This window comes from Tympanuchus pallidicinctus, unplaced genomic scaffold (genome assembly GCF_026119805.1).
Source record: "Tympanuchus pallidicinctus isolate F22 unplaced genomic scaffold, pur_lepc_1.0 scaffold27, whole genome shotgun sequence".
NCBI lineage: Eukaryota > Metazoa > Chordata > Aves > Galliformes > Phasianidae > Tympanuchus > Tympanuchus pallidicinctus.
In genome coordinates, this window is record NW_026294744.1 from 1,007,561 (window position 1) to 1,035,360 (window position 27,800).

Here is a 27,800-nt window from a genome sequence, read left to right on the forward strand (position 1 = left end):
TTTTCTGATTGAGATACCTGCAGAAGCCTTGGCTTCCCTGATCCCACCCTTACACAGCCTAGCAGCTTCCCTATACTTTTCCCATGTTACCTGTCCCAGTTTCCCCTGTCTGTGTGTTTTCTTCTTGTTCTTCAGTTTGACCAGCAGGTTGCAGTTTAGTCATGCTTGTCTTGCCTTCCTTTCCTGACTTGCTACACCTGGGGATGGAGAGCTCTTGCATCCTGAAGAAAGTCGCCTTAAAAATCTCCCAGCTATGCTCCATACACTTGCCCATGAGAACAATTTCCCAGGGGGTTTTGTTGACTAACTCCCTGAAGAGCTGGAAGTTAGCTTTCCTGAAGTTTAGCTTCCTGATTTTACTCTTTGCTTGTCTCATATCCCTCCAAGCATGAACACATGCATGGTCACTACAGCTCAGGCTGTACCATATTTCTGCGCTCTATGAGGTGGTCGTAAAACAATTTAAAAATACAACAGTTTTCACAGCAATTTGCAAATAAAATATCCAAGGCGCACATTCAATGCGCACTAACAAAGAAAAAAGCATGTAGTCAAGTAAAAATAATATAAGGATCAAATTATTAACAATATGCACTTTCAGATCATCCAGCTTTCTTCTGGAACTGGCAGATTTATTTTGAAGTGAATGAACCTATGTTGTCAGAAGAACAATAACCTATGAACAAAGGCCAAATCAAACATATGGTAGGAAAAATATTTTTGTCTCAAGATCCTACTTTGTCCTAAAAACTGACATTAGCAGCAGTAGGTTTTTGTGGATGAGGAAAAGGTGGAAGCTGTTGAAATTAAAGAAATACTTTGCCCAAGAGTTTCACAGTAGTTTGGCAACAACACAGAAACACTGAAATTCTGATCCTTGGCTCCAGTAAACATCATGATTTAATCAAGAAACTTCTGTGCCTTCCCTAACCTCGACTGTCTTATTCTTTTCAGATTGTCTACTCTTTTTCCTACTCTGTTTTCACCACTGACTCAGTTCCAATCTTCTACTCAGATTTCTACTCCACTATTAGGCTTCTACCTTTCATACCTTCATTATTTTTGCCCAGTTTGTCCCTGTTCCTTCCGTCCTACGTCACCTCCAACAGAGGCAAACAGTAGAAAGCTTTGAGGTGAAAATACAAGTTTTTTCTTCACTCATTTCATCCCTGTTCTCAATCTGGTTTTAAAAACCAGTTTCCATCCAAACCTCAACTTCTTCCAGCTAATGTGATTAGCGTCCTCTCCCACTCCCAATCATCAAAACATTTTAATGCTCACCAACTAAGTAAATACTATGTAAATTTGCTTTCATTATCTATTGAAGACAAGAATTGTGTACCAGTTAGAGTTTCCTGTAATTAAAAAGACAACACTGTTGATAAAAAACAGTTTACGTGATTACAATATTTTACTTAGTATGTACACAGTTCTCCAAAAAGCTCGGTCATACAGAGACGGTTTAGAAGTATTAAGTAAATGCTTATGCAACTGTTACATGGGATATGTCTTTGCTGGTTTTGCTTCCTCCAGCTCAGCATCCAACCAGCGGTATCTGCGGTGACGGCGAAGAACTTCAATTGCTTTTTGTTCCAGAGATGTTGGTTGAATACCCAAGTCTTCCAAACCAGGGAGATCAGGCAATATCATGTCTGTTGTGTGAAACTTTGAAAAGAAAGGAAAAAAAGAAAGAGGTTAAAAAAAAAGTGAGGGAATTAACAAAATGGACATTATACTCAATGTAATTATTCACCTACCAAAAAAAGTTTTATGTAGATCTTATGTAGTTACAACTGAGGTCACATTCATGAACACACACTAGCACAAATTTCTGGTACTAAAAACATATAAGTATGTCCTAAAACATCATCTACAAGTGGCAGCTCTGGAGATTTAACTGCAGCTTCAAGGCTGCTGATGAAAGACTGCTCCCATAAAAAAAAGCCTGCAATACAATACATTCCTACATCTTGCACTACAAGGGCTGCTTTGAAAGTAATGTCTCCTATTTTATTACAGCATCAGAGGTGGATGGTGGTGGTATGGCAGTAGAAGCTGAACTTTCCCACCAACACTGCATTACATTTTGTTGCCACGTGACAGACGGCAACATAGAGATGCTCTGATAAAACAGAGTGTCTAACATGGAAATTAATAAGAAGGAAAGGTATGTCAATGAATTGCTCCAAGCAGGAAAAATGGCACACACTAACATTAACTGATACCTGCTGACTGTTTATGGAGACCAAACAGTGGATATTAGCACAGTGCACCAGTACCAGTGATAATGGGTCACCTCCAGCAGTACAGATCTTTTACAGAAGTAGCCTACAGGCTCTTGATCATCACTGACAACTATACATTGCTAACGGTGGTGACTATTTTGGAAAGAACAGTATTTTGTAGCTGAGACTTGGCTCTACCAAACAGTATTATTGTGCTCTTAGTATCTGTTGTAGTTTCCATGGAAATAAACTGGAGACGTTACTTTCAGAGTGACCTACATACATGAGGCATTAAGTACCCGATGTATCTAGATAAGAGATACAGATCTTCTGAACCATTAGCAAAGAGAAATCTGACTTCAGATTTAGACTCAGGATTAAAGACTACTTTTCTGAAAGAGTGGTCAGGCACTGGAATGGGCTGCCCAGGGAGGTGATGGAGCCACCGACCCTGGAGGTATTCAAGGAACATTTGGATTTTGTGTTGAGGGACATGGTTTAGTGAGAACTATTGGTGATAGGTGGATGGTTGGTCTGGATGATCTTGAAGGTCTTTTCCAACCTTGGTGATTCTGTGATTAAAAAGCTGAGTCATACAGAAAATTTCTTTATTAAAATTTCTCCATCAGGCTTACATACCCAGAAGATTACAGAATTATAACCACAAAATTAATTGGATGCGATAACTACTGTACATTATGCCTTTACACCCTTTTGTTTTGTTAAGAGAGAGTAGCATGTACTTTTATACAAGAGGACATGTTCAGCATGTACTTTTCACAGGTTGCTTATGTTTTAGAACAAGGTTCTCTACAGTACAGTAGCAATTGGACAGATCAGTATGATGGAAAAGGTGTCACAACAGAAGTGTGATGACAGAAGGACCAGCGTGATCGAAAGGTACTACAAAGGATGGAAAGAAGATTGCTCACCTGTATTAGAAGATTCCAGGTTTGCAAGGGAAAACTTCACCAAGGAGGGATCTCCAGAAAGAGATCCTTCCCCAGTGGCAGTCAGCCTTAAAATGGGTCTAATCACCTGTGTGACCACAAAGGTAAATTGCCTTCACCTGTGCTCTCAGGGCTTACAGTCTTTTCCCCAGGTGCTCAATCAATGCTTCAGGCCATGCCTCAACAGTTCCCCAATACTTGCACAAATATTTGTTACCTTATTTTCAAAACAGAAATGATTTGTACCTTATAAAATCAGGCTCTGCTACACTGCTATTTCTCAAAAGACCTTTCAAATCAGTCAGATCTAATTTTGTATATTTCACTTAAAGATGAAAAGCTGGAAAATAGGGAAACAATCCAGCACAGGAGACACACAGAGAAACTCCTTTTTATACTACTCATACTATAACTGAACTGCAATAGTTATGGTGAATCGCTAAAGGTTTCTTTTATGAAACCTAAGTATGAACTATAAAAGCAGCTACAACTGAAGCTTTCAGGAAGTATTACGCTTACATCCTACAGTCAGAAGAACTACAATGCCAACTCTAGCATGGGAGAATTCTCAGCGATTTGAAAGTAGTATAATTCCTTTATTAGACATACTGTCCATATCTTTTCACAGTCATTTCCAAACAGAGTAAGAAACCGCAGTTTATTTTATATAAAGATACATGCAAACATGGAATTTAATTCCTTACAGCTATTCAGACATACATTCAGACATCTGTATGTATACATACAGATGCTTTCTCTACTATATATATATGAGTTCTCCCAGATACATGGCTGCCCCAAAATTTAAGAAATAGAGTACTATAAGGATAAAATATGCTACTGACAAGTTTTTTGTCCACCTCCACTCATACACTCTGGGAATTATGAGTTTTAGAGAACTAAGGGACAAACATGATGTTTCAACATTACGTATTCAAATAACAAGCATGAATTTTGGCTGTATACAGTGCAGTTCAACTTCAATTGCTGAAGTGATTTTAATGTAGATACAGAAAAACTGACTAGTTACCTATAAATAGCATGTGTTGGATCGCGAAGACAAAGGAAAGGATCAACAAAGTATGTAGCTTTTACCATTTTTAATGCCTAGAATACTGTGCCCTTTCTCTACTCTGCCACGTTACTTCTTGCTATAAAACCCTCTCAACAGTTGTTACTGCTTTCTTAAACATATTTAGTGAAGAATGTTAAGTATTCCTCTTCACTAATGACAGCAGAAAGACTACATCCTAAAAATACTTTCATAAAAAAAAATTCCAGTCTCTCTCCCTCTCTCTCTCTCTCTCTCTCTCTCTTTCTCCCCCCCCCCCCCCCCCCCCCCCCCCCCCTCTCTCTCAGTAAGCCATTCTAAAACTACACCATAGGAATCTCCAGACTGCACTCCAGTGTATCCCTCTGCTCTGTAATGGGTCTGGACAAATAATTTAAGAGTAAGATTGTAGAACAGCAGCTGCATTAGCTGTGCTGCAGGACTCAATCATTTTTTTTAATGAAGGTTACACAAAAACACCTCCATAAGATTTAAATTCTTGTTCACTGTTCAGTCTGAAATTAATTCTGCATAATCAAATTTTAGCCAGTGAACTGACCAAAATGCTGTAATATGTGATGTGTACACATTTGAGCATCCTTTCAACACAAAGCTAGAAATAAAAGTTACAAACACGAAAGGAAATATTCCCCAAGAAGAAACTGAAGGTTGTCCTTCACTTACTCGGTCTACTTTGTCTCGAGTTAACCATGGTTCAAATGGACTGATCTCAAAGAATCTTGCCATTAAACTGTAATCAGAAAGTGTTGAAAAAGTATAGTTATTACCAAGATAAAAAGAAGAAAACAAGAACCTGTAAAAATATTTCATACTTAGTGTGCTGTTCTTAAAAGCTACAAATTAAAAGAGTGAGCACATTCTCAGCAAACTTTAACTGTTTGCTATGAAATTATTAGTAGAATGGTAGAAGGGTCCTAATACAGGTGACATTTTTAGGTTTTTTTGTTAGTACTGTACTAAAATGAAGTAGAATGAGTACCAAAGCATTAACATATCACAACCAAGCCGAGTGTGAGCTTCTGAAACAGAATTTACTATTTCACATAGCTCTTCAAAAGCATGTCTGACTATATTTTAATGGCTAAGCCCAGGCTCAGACTTTCACTGTACCTTCTCGTTCGTTATTTCTCAATAGTCACGATTCTGCAGATCAGTTTCTCCCTTCAGTGCCCAAAGGGGACAAAACATACAGCTGCAGAAATTGTTCTATACTTGCAAATAGAGCCTTCAGAACGATGCTACTTTCCTCACACCATAGAAAAGATGCAAGCTCACAACCATACTGCTCAAATTTCCAGGTCAACATCTCACTACAAATTTACCTGCGTTACTGGCTGAAATGAATATAGAGGGCTGAACTAGAAAAATCAAGTCAGGAACTGACAGTAGCATTACCTTGAACAGCTGTAGAAAAATGTCAGTAGCATACATAGATCTTCCCTGCGATACACTAAATTTCAGTTAATTTGCTACTGATTGTCTCTACTTAAGACCTTTTACAAATTTCTTGGTTTAGCCAAAGCAAGGGCATTCAATACCTCTGCAATAAACAGTTATGTTAAGTTCATTACACCTTAACTTTTTATCCACTAGCTCATCAGCTGCAGGCTTGTGGCTGGATAGAAGACTCAAAATTAACTAATGAGCGCTTACGCAAAGCTAGTTCCCACTATCCTACAACAATAAAAAGCAATTAACAATACTAATACTAAACAAGCAATATAATAGATAGTTATGCTTCTAAGCTGCTTGATTAGTTCTTAGTGACTGAAGTGTTCCACTTACTGATACAGAGGACGTGGAAGCGGATACGGAAAAAAGGTTCGAAAAGCAACTGCATAGATGTATTCTATCATGTCATATAGCAGGTACCTATTAGGTCTGAAAGAAAAAACAAGCATTATGGGTAAATCACATATTCTTAAATATTTGCAACATGAGACAACAACAACAACAAAAAAAAAAAAAAATCAGAAAAATATCCCCATCACCCTAAGCCAATCAAGGGCTTGCTTTCCATTTCAATTAATAGCCAAGCTTGTCATTTTCATCACAAAAGCAGAAAAAAAATTGACTCTCAATATTTGTACACTGTTTGAAATGGGTGAATTAAGTCAGAAAAACTTAAGTGCGAGAGTAATATGTACACTGCAAGATTGTTTTATCATTGTGTTGGATTTTCCAAGACATTTGCAGCATGGGGGATGCAGAGATGACTTCTGGGGGAAGAGTTCAAAGGCTGCCTCATGCCAGACACAGCCAAATCCAGTCACAGCTGAGGCCATCAGTCAAGCTGGTTGTACTCTGGGAAACCATATTTGAGGAAAATTCATACAGTGCAGTACGAGGAGTGAGGGGGAAAAAAAATGTGTCATGAACAGCAGAAGGAACATTGAGGTCAGAGAGGAGTAAGAGCTGCTCCAGGCACTGGAACCTCTGCACTCTGCAGAGAAGACCACAGTGATAGAAGAGGAAAAAAAAAAAAAAAGTGAGGCAAAAGGAATGGCAGAAAGGAATTGTTATGTAATGACTTGATCTGTCATTCCTACTCTCCAGTACAACACAGGATACATGAGCTGAAAGTGAAGCTAAGCCTTGGGGAAAAGATGGAAAAGGAAAGGTGGTACAGTTTTTTGTTTGCTTTGCTGTCTTTACTTCACACTACTGCAATCTCCTTTAACTGCTGCTAAGGCAGCAGAGACTCTCCTGCACGTGTAGTAGTTTTAGAGAAGCATATACTCCTGAGAGTTCCCCCTCCTTTCTTGTTTAGATTTCACAGATTCAGATTTATGGAGTTACACTACGTGAGTATCATCAGAAATCAGGTTTTTCCCTGTACATTGCAACATTCTCATACATAGCTCTTACATACATAGCTCTATACATAAAAAGCCAGTTTTACTTCTACTCTGATAGTTAAAAACCATATAGAGGTATATAATACAGCTAGACTTAAAAAAAAAAAAAAAAAAAAATGTTAAAATAAGCAAATACTGTTCTGTTTATTCTGTTACAAAATACCAAACATTAACAATGCAACTTCACCAAGAAAAAAGTTGCACTCGAGCATCATTACACTAAACAGAATACTAGCATACAGCAAGTTCTACAGTGTTAGCATCCAAGATAGAATATTTTACAAGTAGATGAAGAAAAAACAATGCCATGGTCAAGACAGGAGAGTAGTAGGGAGAAAACGTTCTATTACAAAAATCAGTATTTTAAATTCAAACTGGTAACACCTTAAAAAAAAAAAAAAAAAAAAAGGAAGAAAAATGCCTCATGCAACTTTAGTCAAGGGTTATGTTGCAGAGTTCCTATGGTTTTCCAGTACCAATTTGAGTCTTCAAGTTAGGCTATTAGTTATTCAAAGCTTTTTCAGTCATTGGTAGGTGACTGAAACTATTCCTTGCAGTGAGAGACTGGCACCCTTGCTTGAATTCCTGCCTTTGAGACATGGGTCTTGAATTCCTCATCTTCTGTAAAATGATAGAAAATGAGACTCTGAAACTGTAAGAATACATTCAAAGTTTAGTCAACTGCCTTGGCTGCAAATATTATTCTATTTAGTGAGCAGCTCTCAAGTTCTCAATCTCTCCTGTTCATATAGGAATTATTCTGCTGAGACATTAGTGAAGTTAAAAACGAGTCTCTCCTTCCTTTTGTGACAGGCAGCTTTGTATATGCATTGATCCATTTGTTTGCCCTCAAGAAATAAAACAGTCGCTCAAAGGATGTATCACACATTTCATGTGTTTTTGCATTGGTTACATTTTACTAATACCTACATATTTATTCTCTTTGATAATGACCAAGTGATTTAAAAGCAACTTCAAGTTACTTAACCTTATCACTACTGTTAGTCCTTTTAGAAATAGGCTTCCTACTCTTTACCAGTTTTTGAGAAGTTCTTCAGCCTAAAAAGAAGTTGAAAAATTTCTGCCTTTTTCAGAACACCAACATTCTATACACTTAAACTGACTACTTGGACATCTTCAACATTTACAGTCTTGAACAAATTTATATCATGAGAGTAAAAGATGAACCTGAAATAACCTTGCAATACAGGAATAACAAGCTGCCACTGCAACTGTACCACAAAATGAATATGGAAAAAACAATAAAGTCTTAGATAAGCCTTTTGCAAAATCAATATCAAGTGTATTTTCAATGTATAACATAGGAAGATGTATCTGAGCAATTAAAAAAAAAACAAAAAAAAAAGGTGTTCAGCATCAACTTTTAACTTGGCTTATTAGCAACTGCTTTTTTTTTTTTTTTTTTTCACCATCCATGAATCTAATGCACCTTTCACCATATATACTGGATGGAGACTAATTCTAGTACTACATATTAAAACATGGACCCACAGCATTTGTCAGATGATATTTCTTTATTGCTATTGACCTGTTCTGATTTTGAGATGGAACTTTCATACATAAATACACCAAGGCATTCAGCAGTGACTATTCAAGGTGAATTTTACACAGTTTTAGCAGCATTTTCACCAAAGCTATTTTGTTTGGTATGATTTGTAAAGGCTGAATGCACATACATAACATTAAATGCAGTAAGACCTAAAGTATGATTTTCATAGTACTCACAGTAAAAGCTTCACTAATCTTTCCTCCCAAAAAGGAGGTGGAATTTATTGCAGGTGTGTGTGCATAGATAGAGAAATTACATGTACTGTGCAGCACGTCAAAAAAACAACACCAAAAAGAAGTACTACAGTACTTTAGTACTACTAAATTAGAACCAGAAAAGTAACCTACCCAGCCAAGGCATATGTTTTTCCTTTAGCATCAGGATCCTTAATTGCATTAATAATTGCCTTTGCTACATCAACCACCTGTAAGAAACAGATAATTACCAACAAAAAATATGAATGCATGAGTGGATTGACAATCTCCTCTTCAAAAAGTGATTTATAGGGAGAGAGAAAGGGGAAAAAAAAAAAAAACAAAAACAAACAGGATATGAAATTGTTCTAGTTTTAGGAAAACTTACATATACTGGTTGCTTCACTGTTTTTTTGCCCAAAGAAATAAGAGGCACACCACAAAACCAGCGCATATCTAATGGAGAAAAAAACAACTTAAGAAATCTGTAAATGCTTTCAGTAGGCAAATAATCAATATGCATTACACTAAAAAAGATTTGGATAGAATCACTATCCACATTCAATTTTCATAACAACCACTGGAAAGCTATGTTTATTGATCCCCTGGAGTGGTCAAGAGGTACCTCAAATTTGCAAGAGAAGTACAAGTAGCCTCTACTCTGTATAGCCTAGTAACCTTACTGGTCAGTACTTTAGCTTCCATATGAGCCAGGCCAGAAACACGCCAGGACTTCCTCACATTCCAGCATTACCAAACTGAAAAGTTAATTTCAGCTATAATGGCTAGATCTTAGCTCAAGACAACCTAAATAAAAAGTAGTAGTAAGTAACACCAATCAGCAAAGTTTAATTTAGACTTGGAAAGAATTTAGGATATACCATTTCATCACAAGATGAAAATTTATTATTTTTGTTACACATCTTTTCTTAATGAAACACAGTACATATACGATAAAAATCTATCTCCACTTTTTAAGAGAAGAGTGCTTTTTCCCCTCTGTTCTCTACAGACAGGTATATAAACAAGAGAGCTTTATTATTTCAAGAATACATACTTGCATAATGATTCAGAAATCGGTCCTCTCTCCCAAACATCTCAGAGGGCTTCATAATTACAGCATCCGGAAATTCTTCCCTTACTGCTTTCTCTCCAACAGCCTGTCATTCAATTAAAATGACCACATAAATTAGATCCACTCTGAATATATTAAAAAAATATACCTTTTCAGAATTCACTGCATCTTGATTATAAAATTCAAGGACATAGCATCAATAGTAGCACAAAACAATTGGTATCAGAGTTATTTGGTCTTTGAGATGCTTTGCTAAAACAAGTCTCCCATACTATTCCCAAAGTCCCATAAACACATAGATAATTTATTCTATTTGAGTTACAATGCAATATCATTAGCGAATGAATGCACAAGAGTGTCGAAGTTGAAAAAGGAAGCAGCTCTCCTGTTTGTATCAGAGGAGAGTTTGAAAAAAAAAAAAAAAAAAAAAAAACCAAAAAAAAAACCAGAAGGTTTAATCAGCCCCTATTGTTAGAACAACAAAGCGCTGCTGAAATAGAGTGGAAAAAAAATTTAGTGGCAGCTATCTAATTTCTGCATGAGATTGGTGAACACAAGGACTAAACATCCTATAGAGCCATTACACAGAGAGCTACAAAAATTTAACCCCAGTTTTAGAACCAAAATTTTATTACAATAGGCAACAGAGTCCCACAGGCAGGACAAAACAAAACAAAAAATAGCTGAAACTGGGACAGGCCACCAGCTATATAAAAAGACAAAAGTAATAGTATAAAAGTATATTTCCTAATAAGGAAAAAAAAATAGGAGGTCAAAAACAAACTTTCACATTCTTGTGCAAGAACAGGTAATGGTTTTAATTTAAGGGCTCATAATGGTGACGCTAAACTGTTTTTGTTGGATTGATTTTGATATCATCTACTTACCTGCATTTGCTAAGTCATTTCAGCCTTTGATGTTAGGCTTGATATCAGATTTTAAACCATTAGAAAACTATTCCTTAACAACAGTAGTTGTAGATGCAAAAATACTCAAGCACAGAAGAACGAAATAGATGTTCGATTTCTGAAAAATACTTCCCTTCAAAGTACAGCAAGTACTTAGGAGGATTTCTAGCCCCAAGGAGCACAGTAATACAAAAATTCCTCAGCAGGAGAAAACAGAATCATAAAGGTTGCAAAAAACCACTAAATATTGACCTACCACCAGCATGCCCACCAAACCATGTCCCTAAACTCCACATCTATCCTTTTCCTGAAAACCTCCGGGGGCAGTGACTCCAAGACTTCCCTCAGCAGCCTGTTCCACTACCTTACTTCTCTTTCTAATAATTGGATATTAGAAAAATACTATCTGACAGAGTAAATTCACATGCTGATTTCTCTCAAAGAGACTTCCTTTTTAGAAAAAAAAAAAAAAAAAAAAAAAGGCAAAAGTAGGATATCTGAGAATACATTCAAAAGAATTCTAGACTTACTTTACTCCTCAGGTATTTGGAAGGACTCTTCATGCTAGCATTTAGGTGAGAGATATGAATGAGTGTTTCCACACCAGCCTCTCTTGTTATCTGGGCAATACTTTTAGGAATATTTACAAATTCATCTTCAAAACTGAAGTTTCTAAAAGAAAGCAAAGACAAATCTTAAATAAAGAGCAACCATCAGTACAACCAATTGTACTAAGCAGTAGCAATCATCACATATTACCTGAACATATTTCAAAAATCTATCTTTATGCACTTTGTTAGAAAGTTTCCTTTTGTGAGGAATTCTTCATATAGTACATACGTGAGACAAAGAAGCACAATAGAGAGCCTCAACTATAGCAGTAGTACTACCCTGCTTTTCCATCTGGCAAGATTAAATCAGAATGAATTACAGAACCACAGATTATTAAGGTTGGAAAAGACCACTAAGATTATCCAGTCCAACCATTAACCTATCACCACCATGCCACATTTACATGCTTCTTGAACAGCAACACAGATGGGGGCTCATCCCCCTCTTCCAACACCTCACCACTCTTTCTAAGAAATAACTTGTGTTCTAGATACTTCACCAGCTTTATTCCCTTCTTTAGATGTGCTTGAGGACCTCAACATCTTTCCTGTGGTGAGGGGCACAAAACAAATATAATGGCCTCACCATTACCACGTACAAAGAGACTACCACTGTCCTGGTCCTACATCATTTTGGGTACAAGCCAGGATGCTATTGGCCTTCTTGGCCACCTGGAGGTACTGCTGACTTATGTTCACCCTGCTGCCAACTAACACTCCTTGATCCTTCTCCACCATGGGTTTTCAGCCACGCAGCCCCAAGCCTGTAGGATTGCCTGGGGCTGTTGTGAGAAAAGTGCAGGACCTGGCACTTGGTCTTCATAGATGAAGCTCATAAAATTTGCTGCAGCCCAAAGATCCAGATCACCATAGGGCTTCCCTACCTTGTCATGGTTTTTGTTAACAGTGTTCCACATCATAACATCATGTAGTACACTGGGAGTTAAAGAGTTAACACTCCAGTTCCATACACCTGTCTCAGAAGAGAAGAAGAACTATATACTACATCCCCCAGAGGACTCTGCATTCTTCAGTTTCTGTTTTCTGTTTAGGGGGAAAGACAAAACTATTCACACATCAGGCAGTACCCCCTCTTTTCTCTTTTGCTCAGCCCAGTTAAGACATCTGTCTCAGCATTAGAGTAAGGCCTTTGTTTTTCACACACTTGCTCTCATTCTATTTGTTTTATTAGCTCCAAGATACAAATGAATTAAAAACACAGAATTACGGAATCATTTGTTTGAAAGGGATCTATGAAGATTATCCAGCCTAACACTCCTGCAGTGAACAGGGACATCCTACAGCAAGATCAGCCTGCTCAGAGTCTGGCTTGGTCTGACCTTGAATCTATCCAAGGATGGGGCATTCATCACCTCTCTGGGCAACCTGTTCCAGTGCTTCACTACTCTAACCATAAAAAAATTCCTTACATCCAGTCTAAATTTCCCCTCTTCTAGTCTGAAACCATTTTCCCTCCTCATATCACAACAGACCTTGCTGAAGAGTCCTTCCCCTTCTTTCTCATAGACTCCCTCTAAATACCAGAAGGCTGCCATCCAGTCTCCCCAGAGCCTTCTCTCCAAGCTGAAGAGACACAGCTCTCTCAGCCTGTCCTCAGAGAGGAGGTGTTTCCACCCCTCGGATCATTTTCCTGGCCCTCTTCTGGATGTGTTCCAATATTTCTATCTATCTCTTGTACTGAGGACTAACACACCTGAATGCAGTACCCCAGGTGACACCCCATCAGCACAGAGAAGCAGGATCACCTCCATAGACCTAACACACCTGAATGCAGTACCCCAGGTGACACCCTATCAGCACAGAGGAGCAGGATCACCTCCATAGACCTGCTGTCCACACTTCTTTTGATGCAGCCCAAAAACACTGTCAGATATACAAAGTCTCAGTTAAGTTACACTGGGTGAGTTTTCTCAACTAAACTGTTACAGACTCCAACAGTGGGATAAGGAGATAAGAGATTATCAGAAAAGATGACACATTACAAGTCTGAATGCAGTATCAAAGGCTCTCCCAAAAGTTATGTATGACACTTGATTAGATAAGAAACAGCTAAAAAAAGCGTTTGCTAAGAGATACACCATTTTTGGAAAAATAACTGTAGAGCTTGACATAATGACCAAATGACTATTCACGAGAAAATAAGTGCAATAGCGACTTTAGACCTGTAAACATCCATGAAATTGAGACCAACATTCCACTGTCTGTCGTGGTAGCAAAATTATATGCAAAGGCAAATAACATAGTTAATTTGTTTTTGTATTTGACAGTTCTGTACAAACAAGGTTTTAGATAAAATGAACATTTCCCAGAGAACAGAAAAATCTTTATCACAGCCTACTATAGTAGACTACAATCAATCATGACCCCAAAGTGACAAGATGAAAGCCCACTTTCGTAAGAAGATAAAGGAGCCCACAGAAACCTGCAAACCTCTGCCAGATATAGAAAAGCACTTGTGGAACATCAGAAAAGCAGTATGTTTATCAGTTAATGGAACAGAAGTGATACACTAGAAAATTACAGGAAAAAAATTGCTTCTCAACGGCAGAAGGTAGTTAAACATTTAAACTGGAAGAACTTGTATATACAACATTTCAATTACACCTTTTCATAGATGGCAAAAATAACGTCAGCGTCACTACACGTACTGTAAAAAAAAAAAAAAAAGTGGCAATAAAAAAATCAATACCTGTAGCAAATCTATTCACCTAAGGAAAAAGAATGAAAAAAAGGTTATTACTTTGTTTCCCATTCCTTTCCAACAAGATTAATGACCACATTGCTGTGCTCCACGGCTCTTCGGGTAGAATCTTTGTCCCTACTGTCCCACTCCTGTAATGAGAAAATCAGATGGGAAAAAGATGAGATAGTGTATAAACAGGCATAATCAAAAAAAACTTTCACACCGTTTCCATTCTGAAGCTAAGCAATTGCTGGAGTTCTGAGTTTGAGAATGATTAACAGACCATCTTGTAGAGCAGTGGTATTATATTTGATCTGAAGCCAAAGCAGAAGACTTACTAAGAAGAGAAGTTGCCCCAGGTCACCCATCTGTCGCAGATACATGAGGTCATATTGATCACAGCGATAAGGTATGATTACTTGAGATCCGATGCGACCTAAGCATTAAAAAAAAAAAAAATATATCATTTATCTGAAGCTATTACGCACCTAATTAGATAAAATTAGAAATACAAAGCATTTTTTCCTGCCACTGAAGCACAACATAACCATCTTGAGAGAAGAGTTACTTCCTAAAACTTAAATTCAAAAAAGATAATTATAAAGAACTCCAAACAAATTCCTGCAAATTTTAACTATAATTTTCTAATAGTGCCAAAACAAAAAGAATCACATACAGAGTATGCATCTTCTCAGAGCTGCATTTCACATACTGGAAAAACAGTATGTGAAGCTGTCATGGTTTTATGATTTTGGGTTATCGGTATTCCACACCACAACATCATGTAGTGCACTGGGAGTTGAAGAGTTAATGCTCCAGTTCCAGGCACATGTCCCAGTAGAGAAGAACTGCATCTCCAAGAGGACTGTTTGCTGTTCTGTTACCATTTCCACTCAGAGGGAAAGTTACAAAACCATGTGAAGATCACTTGACCTTCCTCCTTTCTCTTCTGCTCAGCCTAGCTAGACATCTTGCTTCAGCATTAGAGTAAGGCCTTTGGTTTTTGGATACTCTTTCTCATATTATTTATAGACTTCAATTCTAATTACATTGTATTACATTGTATTATAGTGTTATCTTGCGTTCCCATCTTCTTCAGTTAATTAGTTTTGTTTCTCCTCAGATCACATCTCTCTACCCTTTCCCCTCTTCCCCAAGGTGTGGGTCCTCCCCACCCCACTAGTCACGAAACTGGGCTGAACCAGCCTGCAAAACGTTGACAGGACACCGATAGACCTTAATGACTACAACAGCCCTCATGTTTCTGAATTTCCTACATTAAAACAGTTTTCACTAATTGCCACATCTTGGCACTTCCAAATAGTCCAATAGTATAAAGAAATTACATTATTGCACTGTTGCATTTTTAAGACCCAAGGTGTTACAGCCTTCTAGATTGTTCTGTAACCTGAAGAAAAACTGGCATTTGATTAAGCACTTAAACTATGAATTGGTAATCCTGAAGAACATTACCTAAACGATTGACAACATAACGCCCCAGAAAACCTGTAGCTCCAAAGACAGTGGCCACAATGCCACTAACAGAGGATCGTCCACTTCTCCCACGAGGGATCACCGCGTGATGAACTTGGTGGTGCTGCTGCAACACGTATGGCACCACAGATAATGCAGAAGTGCCAGAGCCTACAACACAAAATGGGACAGCATATAAGACAAACTGAAAGTTATCAGTGTCAACTCAGAGGTTTTGTTTTGTTTTGGTTTGGTTTTTTTTTTTTTTCCTCATTATTGATCTATTTTATTTAGCCTCTGCTAGATGGATGTCCCATGTCAGGATATTTCAGAGAAATCTGGATAGGTCAGAGAAGTTTGAGGGAGATGCAGATGAAAAAAAAGACCAAACTAAAACAGAGAACAAGCAGTCTAAAGCTAATGGCTCCTAAATAGAAATTGAAAGTTAACTGGCTGTCATAAGTATTTGGTGAATGAGGTGAGACACAGAAGTTAAACAAATAAAAACTACATGCTACATAAAGGTGGGCCTCACTGAGTATGTTCCTAGATCTGGAAATTATCAGAAACACTTAAGAATCATTCTAGATATGGTTAACCAGACTTTTTACTTCAGTCCAAATAAAGCAAACTCATGTTAGAGGAGAGAACAGTCCTCCTACATCACGGCTCTGAAGTCCAGGAAAATAAACAGATGCAATGACCCAGATCCACAATGCAGAGCATTGACTCAAAGCTGTTTTTGTTGTTGTTGAAAAACAAACAAACATACAAAAAAAAAAAAAACAACAACACAAAAGCACATAAGCTATGGAAAATTGAAAGCCACAGAAATCACAAATCACTGGGATGTCGATGTAAATTGACAAGCTCCACAAGAAAGTTTAAAGAGAAACGAGTCCATTCCAATCAAGTTAGCCAAAATAAAGAACTCTGCTTGTAAGATTTTTTAATTAGAAGAGTTTAATGCTACTACGTGTTCATTATCATAAAAATAAAGGAGCAGATGAAATGTAGAGTACATAAACACACTACAGACATCCTGTTAACAAAACCAGACCATAGCAGCTATCATTGAAAAATAAGAAAACCAGTAAATGACCTTCCAACTTCTAAAAGATCATGCCCATAAGGCATTTTCCAGATAAACAAATTTGATCTTCCCAACATAAGGTTAAGTAGCAAGAACCACTGAAAAAAAAACAAGACAATTTTTCCTAATACATGTTAGAATTATATTAATTAGGAAATTTAAAAAAAAAATCCACCTATACATAGAAGGAGCTAATTTTGTCCAATAACAGCTAGATATTGCCAGTTAGTAGCATGAATGCTCTTAGCACAATGTTAAGAAATAAAAAAGAAAAAGTACACTTGGAGATCTAGAGAATCCAGCAAGACCTCAGTGCTTGAAGGTGCACCTGTACTAAAAAGTTTGTCTCTTCCCCTCTCTTCATATCCTACAAATTAGAAAAATCAACATACCACAGTTCCAACTTCAAAACAAAGGCAGTTTGCCACCCACTAAAAAAAAAAACACACAACATAATCAAAGATATACATTTGGACTCAAAACAGCACGTTGGTTTTCTCAAGTAATACAGTAAGTTCATATTAAACTTGACAACATCTCAAACTGAATTCTAAGGCATATGCTAATTCACCGTTGCAGTATTCACAGATTATCTTCACACTGTGTTTTCCCATCAAAACCTCTGTGTTCTACTCAAGAGAATTACAGGGAAGGTAGTCACAGAATCATAGGGGTTGGAAGGGATATGTAGAGATCATCTAGTCCACTCTTCTCTCCCCCCCTAAAGCAGGTTCTCTTCAGAAATTTCAGAAAGCACCCAAGCAGGTTTCAGTATCACCAGAGGAGACCCCCCATTCTGTCTGGGCATCTTGTTCCAGAGCTCTGTCACTTTCTAAATACTTTTTCCTCCTGTTCATAGAGCTTCCTGTGTTTCAGTTTGTGCTCATCTTAAAGACATTATCATGCTACTGTCACAACGTTATCTGACACAAATTATATAAATATATGTAGGTTGTGCATTTGTATAAGTGCCTTCAAAAAAAAAAGCAAGTTTCATAGAATCTTGTCTCACCAACTTCTGAAAGTACTACATTATGCAGTTTTCCCGGCTAAGCAAAAATAATCAGTCTAAAATTTCAAATTTTTACACTCAAAATACTTCAGGAGGGAGCTTGGTTTTTTATTTTTTAATCTTTTTCAAAAACAACAAAGTAAACTTGCATATGTGAGCAGGATTGTCTACAGGATACTCTGTACAGAATTAAGCCCATTGCAACATAATGGGTGCCTAGAAAGTGAAGACCAGCTGAGCGTAAGTGCAAGAGGCAGGCAACTGGATGAACTTGTTAACTTCATTCTTGCAGTGTTCTAACAAGAATTTTTTGTTATTTAACTTATTACTAGGAGAAGCAAACCTGTAGGAAAAAAAAGTCACGGAGTTCTTTACAGCCAGCTGGATTCCTTCAGTTATACCAAAATGCTGCAAAGCATGCCAAGATGGTAAAAAATAAATCTTGATGACAACTGTCGTTCTTATTACTTCATCCACATACACTTTTTCAACAGCTTGTAAAAAAAAATAAAATAATAAAGTAATAAACCATATCCTACTTACAAAATTAACAAACACTATCTTTGTTATTCTTCACTAAGAACATTTCAGACCTTAGAATGTAAAATGTAAAGGAAACAAAACTTTAGTCCAATGTGAGCACCTTTTCAATACACTATTATTTAAGAGATCAATCCACTTAAGAACATGAAAATCAATCTGGAAAATTTATACAAGCGTTTTCCAACTACTTTATGTTTTCGTCATTGCTTTTGTAAAAATTATCTTCCTCAAAAAATATTCAGTCATTATCACATTTTCTCCCACCTGTGTACACACCACACCTGCTACTTGTCTTACACTCTAAGTTCTTTAGTGGTGTACACCTTCTCTTGTTCTATAATTACATAAAAAAATTAACAATTAATCACCACCTACGGTCACATGCTCAGTTACTGAAACACTTAAAAAAGTGAAATAAAAATGAAAATAAGAGGTTGACTTTTAAGCATAACTACGAAACTCAAACCCAGCAAGCTGGACTAGACTGACGCACTAGATTTACAACTAGTAAAGGACCTTCTGTGAGGTGTGCAGCCCAAACAAAATGCAGGACAACACAACTTAAAAGCCTCATACAGCTTTTTTACAGCCTGTTTGAATATTTCCAGATTAAACAGCACTGCTTACAGCTTTTTGACCTACAATCATGCATAACTCAATCTTGCCCAGGGATCCCTCCCCAGAATAGTAGGATTCCACCTTCATCACTAAACAGAATACACCTATCACTAGAATTTCTGACTATTTTTACAATCCTTATCTCAACCAGTTTATAAACACCGATTTGGGTTAAAATATCGATACTAATCTACAACCATATTTCTCCTGAAGACATACTGCTGCAATTAGAAGTGCATTAAGCCCTTGAACTTCTATCACCCGACTGACTTTGCTTTCTACTACTTTTTACAACAGAGGCATACACAGTAAAACTATTGGCTAGCAGTTCCAGTAAAAAATAAACCTATTGCACAGCTATGCCAACAACTAGCACCCTAGCTTCAAAGCATAATGTCATGACGCCCCTGTGACGAACGCCCGCTACAGCCAAGCTAGCTTGCTCCCTCATTCCTCCTCGGGGACCGCCGTAGTGAGAACACGGTGGTCGACAGTCTGGGGTCGGCACGGCAACGCGCAGAGCACCCACAAAGCGGCGCGGAACTGACAGACATCCCCAACCCTGTCGCAGCCTGAGCCGTAGAAGAGAGAGTGGAAGGGCGGCCTAGGAGCCGGCACCGCTTTCGGGCGGCGGTCACACTCACCTGTCCTTGGCAGCAAAAGGCCGCGAGAAGACCAAGGGTACCGGACAGCAGCCGCCATCTTGCCTCACCCACAACTCCCCGCGCCAGACGGCGTACACACAGGATTAAACGCGGCACTGGCGCGTGCGCAGAAACGTTCGTCTCTGAGGAGCTGGAATTCTCGGGCTAGCAGGGCGTGCGAGCTTAGCGCAGCGGCCTCTCCGCCCTCCACCGGCTTGACGGTGCCGCAATAGGGCTCGTGAGATTGCGGCCGGAACCGGAGCCGCTAGTGGGTGTGGGGAGCTCGAGCGGCTCAGCTTTTGGACTCGCAGCTCTGGACAACGGGAAGCTGTGTTTGAAAACCCCGCACTTAAATATTGCTGATCTTCCAGAAGCTCTGTGCATTCTTAGACTTGTTCCTTCATGTCTGCCCAGTAGGAAATGAGCCAAGCCCTACACCAAAACGACAGTAACTTTGGCCACTGCTGAACCGAATGATGGAAACATTTTAGTAACTCATTACTTACACCTTGTACCACCTGGCCTCATTAGACTAGCTTTCATTGGGAATTAACTTGATGACACACACTGCCATAAAATGCATAATTTCCCCTGCAGTCTTCCCCATGGTACCAACACTTTTTCTCCAGGGCAAGTGCTGCTGTTGAGCTTGCACTGTAGCAGTACACAGGCATAAGGGAAATGTTACATCACAACTTGAACTTTTTTCTGATTTAAAGGGACACAGCCAACTTGAAAATTAGTTATTTCAAAATAAAGTGAACAAAAAGAATTACAGGTAGTGTATCTGTTTTTGAGTCTTCCTAATCATTTTGTGTTTCAATTTGTAAGCATTTTCTCCCAACTCTAGGAATATAAAATGAGTGATGTAGGAAGTTGAACAAGAAATGATAGAGAAGACTATAAGAAATGTGCGTCAAATGACTAAAAGCATAATAGAAAATTCAAATTCCCCTCCTGGCTACTGATCTTAGGTGATTTTTGTAGCATTAAAATAAGTGAAAAAATCAGTGGAAAAGAGAACAGCTATGCAGTTGACAACCTTTCTCTATTTCACTATATGTATAGCCAAGACTTCCTACCAAAAATAATCATCATTTTGCAGCAATAGTACTAGAGATTAGAAATGTTGCGGCCTTTTGTGATATGAAATAATAATAATAATAATAATAAATGCAGTAGGATGAGACAGCATATGTTGTGTAGCATTCTCTTTCAAATGTGAACATTTACAGTGCAGTTCATTGTCAGGCTCACTGAAATCAACAGGAAAATATCAAAAAATACGCAAACTGTAAAATTAACTGTCTGCATAAGACTTTACAGGATTTGGAGCGTTAAAAACTGTGCAGTATAACTTGTTCTCAACGCTATTGAATAATACTGATGATATAGTGTCTGTTCATGAATAATACTAATGATATAGTGTCTGCTCAGTTAATTATGTTTTGGTTTATACTTTGTAATAATTGAAACTGTTACATGTTTGTTGTTGTTTTTTTTTTTAAATTGAAAATGAAAACAAACGTGCCAACATCAACAAAAACAGGAAGTTCCTCTCAAGAAAGATGAACATAAAAGTATAGGCCTGAAGGTATCTTACATAGCATGAAAAGCAGTTAGTATTTGAATTATGCTTGGTATAGAAAAAGACACTGTCATATTTAACAAAATGGATGCTATCTCTGCAAAGCAGCACGTCATTACTATTCCTTCTGCAACTCAGAAAGTATATAGGTATCTCAGTGCGCACATTCTGGACTTTTTGTAGTATATGACTTCAGTGACTAAACAAGACCCTGGTTAAAGCCAGCTGATTGTCTACAAAGAATTATGAAATCCTTAGAATTGATAGGAACTTTTATAGATGATCTAGTTCAACTCCTTTGCAATGAACATGGAGATCCATTGCTCTAGCAGGTTGCTCAGAGCCTGGTCCCACCTGGTGTTGAACATTTTCAGGAATGGGGCCTCCGCCACATCTAAGCCATTACTTTTTTCCAACAGAGAAGAAGAGAATTTGGCAGATTCTTTTTTTTTTTTTTTTTTTGCTGCCTTTCACTTTTTTGACATTCCTTAATAATTATTTTGGTTTCTAACAATATTTATAAAAACTAATGATGTTGTGGCATTTAATGTCTGCTGTCCTCAAATGCATTTTGATATTCCTAAAAAAATAAAAGTTAGTAAATGAGGATACTGGTGTTGCCATTCACAAAGATATCTTACAATTTTATTTCAAAAACTTAATTACAGTTCATCTCCAAAAGAGGTATTTTCTGGAGATAAAGAATTTGAATTAGGACATTCTTGTGCTTTATCTGTGTAATATTTTCAGCTGCATAAATTAAAAGTTGCAAGCTCATCCTATATTTTTAAGGCTTATGTTTTCACTGAGACAGATTTTTGAAAGACCTTCATTTTCTCTGAAAAACCCCAGTTGAAAAACCCAGTGAATCTGTCCATAAACTCAAATATTAAGACTACCAGATTAAATTCTGATTTTTCTCTGGTAAACAATTATTTTCATATTTATGTCTTTCTTGATTATTTTTTTTCACTCACCAATATCTGATAATACTTTCTGATTACCCAACAGAGAACTCTGTAAAACAGGTTGTTACATTATGAGTCAATTTTTCTTCTTTATTATATGCTGTTTCTCTGCAGTGCCTGTGTCTTACTTACAGGCAGTCGCTGCCTTCTTTTGCCATACAGATGGTAAGAAATAAAAACCACAGAGTGGTAGGGGCTTAGAGTTTATGCTTTTAATCTAACCTTAGTTTAGAAGCATCCTCAACAATGAGTCTGTAATAGGATCTGCAATCTTTAGATAGTTGTAGTCATTGTTAGTGGAGTATCCTCCATGGAAATAATAAAATGAGTTTAATGGCATAAACATCTACCTTTCATTGTTAATGTACACATTTTATGCCAAAAGGGGCACAAGTTGCTACTGTGGGTAACATGCCATTGACATCAGTATACTTACTGGCTAAGACCTATAATAATTTCACCTGGTACTCAAACACAATTCTTAGACATGGGAAGAATGTTTATATCAAGGAACACGGTGTAGATAATGAATCATTATGCATTTCCATTTTCTTTTATTCTTGAAGCTGATTCAGGAAAAAAAATGGAAAGCATTGCATCTGAGTAACTTGAATCTGTTCATTCTGGGGGAAAAGAGACTGAGAGAGGGTCTGATAAATGTTTATAAATATTTAAAGGGAGGTGGAAGACAAACGGATGAGGCCAAGCTCTTCTCAGAGGTGCACAGTGGGAGGACAAAATACCACAGAGAGGTAGGGACTTGGAGTTTATGCTTTTAATCTAACCTTAGTTAGTGGTAGGACAAGGAATAATGGCCTAAAACTTCAGTATAGGAAGTTCTGTACTAACGTGAGGAAGAAGTTCCTTACAGTAAGGTTGATGGAACACTGGAACAGGTTGCAGAGAGAGATTGTGGAATCTCCTTCTATGGAAATGTTGAAGACCTATTTGGGTGCTTTCTTGTGCAGACTACAATAAGGAACCTGCTTTAGCAGGTAGGATGGATTAGATGATTTCCAGAGGTCCCAGCCAACTTCTGCAATTCTGTTGTTCTGTAGTTCTACAGCATGGAGTACTGATGCTAGACAAGCACTTAGCAGAGCATCACCATTTCTAAGCTCCTGGTTTGGCAAACATTTGAATTAAGAGTACACGTGTATGCACAAACACACACACACAAAACAAAACAAAACAAAACAAAAAACCTCAGGAAATCTGTCTAAAAAAATGTTGATTGTAAAAGCTACCTCTTTGGTTCCTTGACCAGTACCTGAGTATCTTTCTTCAGGCAAAATTCAAGGTAGTACACAGGGTCCTAAGCTCTTTACCTCAAGTTTTAACTGTGCAGTGCATGCTGAATGCAATACAGCTTGATTCAGTTCTCCATTTGATAATTTTCCATGAAAGGTGTGAGAAAATGGCAAAAAAAAAAAACAACAACAACAACAACAACAACAAAAAAAAAAAAAAAAAAACAAGCAAAGGCAAACTCCATGATCTCTGGAATGACCCAGGGGTTGCAGCAAACCTGCCCATCATTCATACACTTTGACCAGCCCTCATTCCCCAGCAAGTGCTATCTATGATTTTAGCATTCATCAGGCTTAACATTTTAATTTGCACTTGAAAGTATTTGCAAGTTCAAGATCAGTGTCAAAACAATGAAGATTTTTTCTTCTGTGATGAATAGTCTGTTAGTCTGAAATATATATATAAATATATAATATATATAAATAAATATATATATAGTAGTATCATAAAAATCAGAGATCCAGGGAAAGCATATTGTGATACAAATATGGGGACTGGAATATATAATCTAGAATGTAGCAAATAGTGTGTTGTTGAATATTCCAGATAATGCCAGAAAGAAAAAGACCACTGAGCGCATAGAATATGAGCCAGAAAAAAATAATTTTACATTATCAGGAGAGACTGCATACTGTATTGGAAGCAAATGAATAATATAATGTATAATAGACAGAAAGACAGAATTTTTTAAAATATGGAATCAAAGTTTTAAAGTAATCTGAAACATAAATATTTAGAAAGCAGAAGCCAGGAAAACAACACTGAAGGAGACCAAGGAGTGACAATCAAGTGAGAGGTGTTTTCAGCATACTGCTACAGTCAGTGCCTAGGCTCACATTTGTGGTCCTTTTTCACACCTTTAAGAAACAAACTGTAATTACAACCCAACATCAGGATCTATAGCTGTGTACTTCACAGCTGATCCTGGCCAGTCATTTCTCTTATTTCACCCAGACAATGTATATACATGAAAGTTACAAAGAAGGTCAGCAAGTCAAGTTTGTCTTGTGGCCTGCTAATGTATTTTTTCCAAGTTTGATCTTGTTTTTGCTAGTATTAAATCTGTAAGGGATCATCTGAATTCAGCAAAGAAGCTGGCCCTCTTCACACTAGCAGGTTTCTATTCCAAAGCAGGGACTGTGAATGGGGAGGGTGCATGAGCGTTAAGTGACCTGGCTTTATCTTCTCAGCTGGCTCAGCCCTCTGCCTGAGCAGACTTTGCCAGTCCAGAATTTCTCAGCTGGCATAGCTTATGCCAGTAGCGGTGCTGCATTTTCACCACTGAAGGCCCTCAGAGAGGATCTTCCACAATGAATCACATAAATGGTCTTGTACAGCTCAGCTTCTGTGTTTAATATGTAGCCCACCAATATATGTGGGCTTCTGATGGCTCCATTTGTTCGTAAAATACAATGATAGAAAACAAGAAAAATTAGGTAACAAAATCTCTTTCACAGCAAACAGGAGGAGTTTTGTGAAAAATAACAGGAGGACCACAGAGATCAACCTAATTTGCCAGTATAGCTGATGATCTCATCTCAGTGCATGATGTGGTTAAAACAGGAAGGCCTTATTAACTCTTGCTTTGGATGGAGATGTAGTATCAACAACAAGATACACGAAATGATTGTTTTACTCTGTGGCTATCATCTATAACAGAGCTCAGAGACATGCTCTTCAGATTGTAGGTTGCATCCTTTGGATACCTTACCTTCTGTTTCTTACCAAGTGGACAAGGCCTGTCAGAAGCCAGCAGGAAACATCCAATTGGAACAGTTAGAAAAAGAAACAACAAAAGCAACGTGAGTACCAGGGGCAGAGAGAAACAAGCTGTTCTTTCAATCTGGTAAAAAAGGCACGTAACTCCTGCATGTGAGTACAAATGGGTTTACTATGGGAGACTGTAGATAACAATCAGAGTAAGCACAGACATCTCCATCTGTTGCCATCAGCTGTTATAAATTCCTTCACAGTTGTACTGTGCTTGGACTTGTGTTTATGGTAGGAGTTGACGAGTTTACTCCTGACAGAATGGAAAAAAATTATTACTCCTAGAATTTGAAGAAATAATAGTCTGAAATGTTGTTCTTTCTAACTAGCTAAAAAGTTGCTGCCAACATTACATCAGGTGAGGTGTGGTATTTCTGTCAGCTATGTCTTTCCACAATTTAAAATTCCTAGCATAAGGAATGGTCCACAGTTCAAATTGGTCGTTCTGGCAGGTAGAGAAGAAATTTTCCCCATAACTTTAAATCCCCATGTGAGCAGAAGGGTAGAAAAGGTAGCTGTAGAAGGTAGACAAGGCAAGGTGAAAGTTTGGCTAGTAATTTACTAGAACTGGGGAAGAAAAAAAAAAAACAAACAAGATTGTCAATATTTGCAGTTGGAGTTCTGTTTTGTTGATTTTTATTTCCATTTGCCAGTTTTATTCCATCCAATGATACCAGGCGTAGTTTGAGAAGTGGGCCGTCACTGACCTAATGAGGTTGAACAAGGCCAAGTACAAGGTGTTGCACTTGTGTTGGGGCAGTCCCAGATGTGTGTACTTACTGGAAAAAGTCACTGAGAGCAGCTGTGAAGAGTTGGAGAGCTCAGTGGATGAAAACTGGACATGAAACAGAAGTGTGTGTTTGCAGCCTGGAAGAAAGTCTGAGGGAGTTGGGCTTGTTCAGCCTGGAAAAGACTCTGTGAGAATTCACCGCAGCCTTAGAAGGTCTTAAAAGAAGATTAGGATAAGGAAGGAGGCTGACTTTCTATACAGTGTGATAGTGATAGGACAAAGGGGAATGCCTTTCAACTAAAAAAAATGGGAGATTTAGTTAGATATTAGGGGGAAATTTTTCATTCAGAAGGTTGGTGAGATGCTGGAACGGGTTGCCCAGAGAAGTGGTGGATGCCCCCATTCCTGGAGGTTCAAGGCCAAGCAGGATGAAGAATGTGATTTACTGTCTGATCTAGTGGATGGCAGCACTGCCCACAGCACAGAAAAATGGAATGATTGGTTTACTCTGTGTCTATCATCTGTAACAGAGCTCAAAGATAGGCTCCTCGGATTGTAGGTTGATTCCTTTGGAAACATTACCTTTTGTTTCCTACCAAATGGACAAGAGATATCAGGAGCCAGTGGAAAACACAATTGGAATAGCTGGAAAAAAGAAACAACAAATACAAACATGGCAGGATGATTGGAACTAGAGGATTTTTAAGATCCCCAAAACTCAAGACACTCCGTGATTTTTCTGTGTGCTTTCTGTGATTTATCTCATCATCTGAATTCTTTCCCTCCTTATTGCCTAGTTTTTTTCTTCCAGTTGATCTCACTTTTTACTCTTCACTACTGGTACAATTCTGTGTCAATAGAAGCCAACAACAGGATTTTTAATGTATAGTAATAAGATATAAGAATCTTTGTTGTTCAGATTCCTTACTACATACAATTGGAGTGAGGTAGAAGAGTGCCTGTTACCTTACTCATACTTTTGCAAAACACTGTGCAACCAGTCACCAAATCTTTGTATGGAGAGCTGGCTGATGGTGCAGGTGAAACTTCATGGAGTCAAAACCAAAGCTATTCCCAAGGCTAGTTGGTAGAAGGCTACTGTGAATATTTGTGGTCCTCAACTGTGGCAGCAGCGAACTTAAATTTGGAAGTCTCAGCTGGGCTCCATCCATTATAATGGTACTCTAAACACGTCCATCTAATTCACTGCCCTCAATCAGCCAGAAGACTCCTTTATAACATAAATGATTTCCAGATTTTTCTTTCCCACTGAGGATAGTATTTTTTATTATGTTTCTCCAAGTATGTCAGCGTACATTTTCCAAACTGAATCCTGTTTTATTTTCAGCTTACATTTCAAATGCCTGTGTTACTTTTGTCATCTTTCATTTGCGGTTATTCATCTCATGCATATATTTTCTTAAACCTTAGTTTGAATATTACTGTATACCTTCCCAAGTTTAGCATGTTCCAGTCTAGCACTCCTTTCTATTTGTAGGCACAGAACCATGGAAAATAAATCTTCAGGAGACCTGAAGATGTCCCTGCTCCACGATAGGATCATCACTGTCTGAATTGTTCCTCGTAAACATTTGCTTGGTCCCTGCTTAAAAGTCTCCTAAGTTAAAAATTCCAATTTCTGTAGGTAATATATTCCAGTTCTGTTAGTCTGCCTAACCAATTAGGAAAGAAAATGTGTTTAGTCTAAACACTGATAGAGTGGCTGGATAATAACCCATTCCTCAAGAGTCTCATTAGTACTTTTTTCAACTAAACCTGAAGAAAAAAAATGGTTCATAACAAAAGATTTCAGAAGAGATCTCAAGGAAATACTTTGGTTTGCCATTAAAAACTTAGTATTAAGTTTTAACTTAGAGATAAAA

At 37.7% G+C, this 27,800-nt stretch overlaps 1 protein-coding gene across 1 annotated transcript; it reads right to left on the reverse strand.

Annotated features, from left to right (window-relative positions):
- Positions 1 to 1,392: 1,392 nt before the first annotated feature.
- Positions 1,393 to 19,689, reverse strand: NDUFA9 (NADH:ubiquinone oxidoreductase subunit A9). The gene is made up of 11 exons (XM_052690552.1): positions 19,551 to 19,689; positions 15,641 to 15,811; positions 14,506 to 14,603; positions 14,225 to 14,316; positions 11,383 to 11,524; positions 9,927 to 10,029; positions 9,258 to 9,325; positions 9,023 to 9,099; positions 6,033 to 6,128; positions 4,911 to 4,977; positions 1,393 to 1,665 (listed from the first exon to the last, which is right to left on the reverse strand). The coding sequence occupies exons 1-11, from the start codon at positions 19,606 to 19,608 to the stop codon at positions 1,495 to 1,497; spliced, it is 1,143 nt and encodes a 380-aa protein (XP_052546512.1). The 5' UTR covers positions 19,609 to 19,689; the 3' UTR covers positions 1,393 to 1,494.
- Positions 19,690 to 27,800: the final 8,111 nt, after the last annotated feature.

What these genes read in the sequence shown, in the direction of transcription:
- NDUFA9 (XM_052690552.1), bottom strand. Translation starts at nt 19,608, where the DNA reads ATGGCGGCTGCTGTCCGGTACCCTTGGTCTTCTCGCGGCCTTTTGCTG. An exon ending in TTATGTTGTCAATCGTTTAG is followed by an intron (nt 14,604 to 15,640) that starts GTAATGTTCTTC and finishes TTTAATGCTTAG; the next exon opens with GTCGCATCGGATCTCAAGTA. An exon ending in CCAAATACCTGAGGAGTAAA is followed by an intron (nt 10,030 to 11,382) that starts GTAAGTCTAGAA and finishes ATTGAATGACAG; the next exon opens with GCTGTTGGAGAGAAAGCAGT.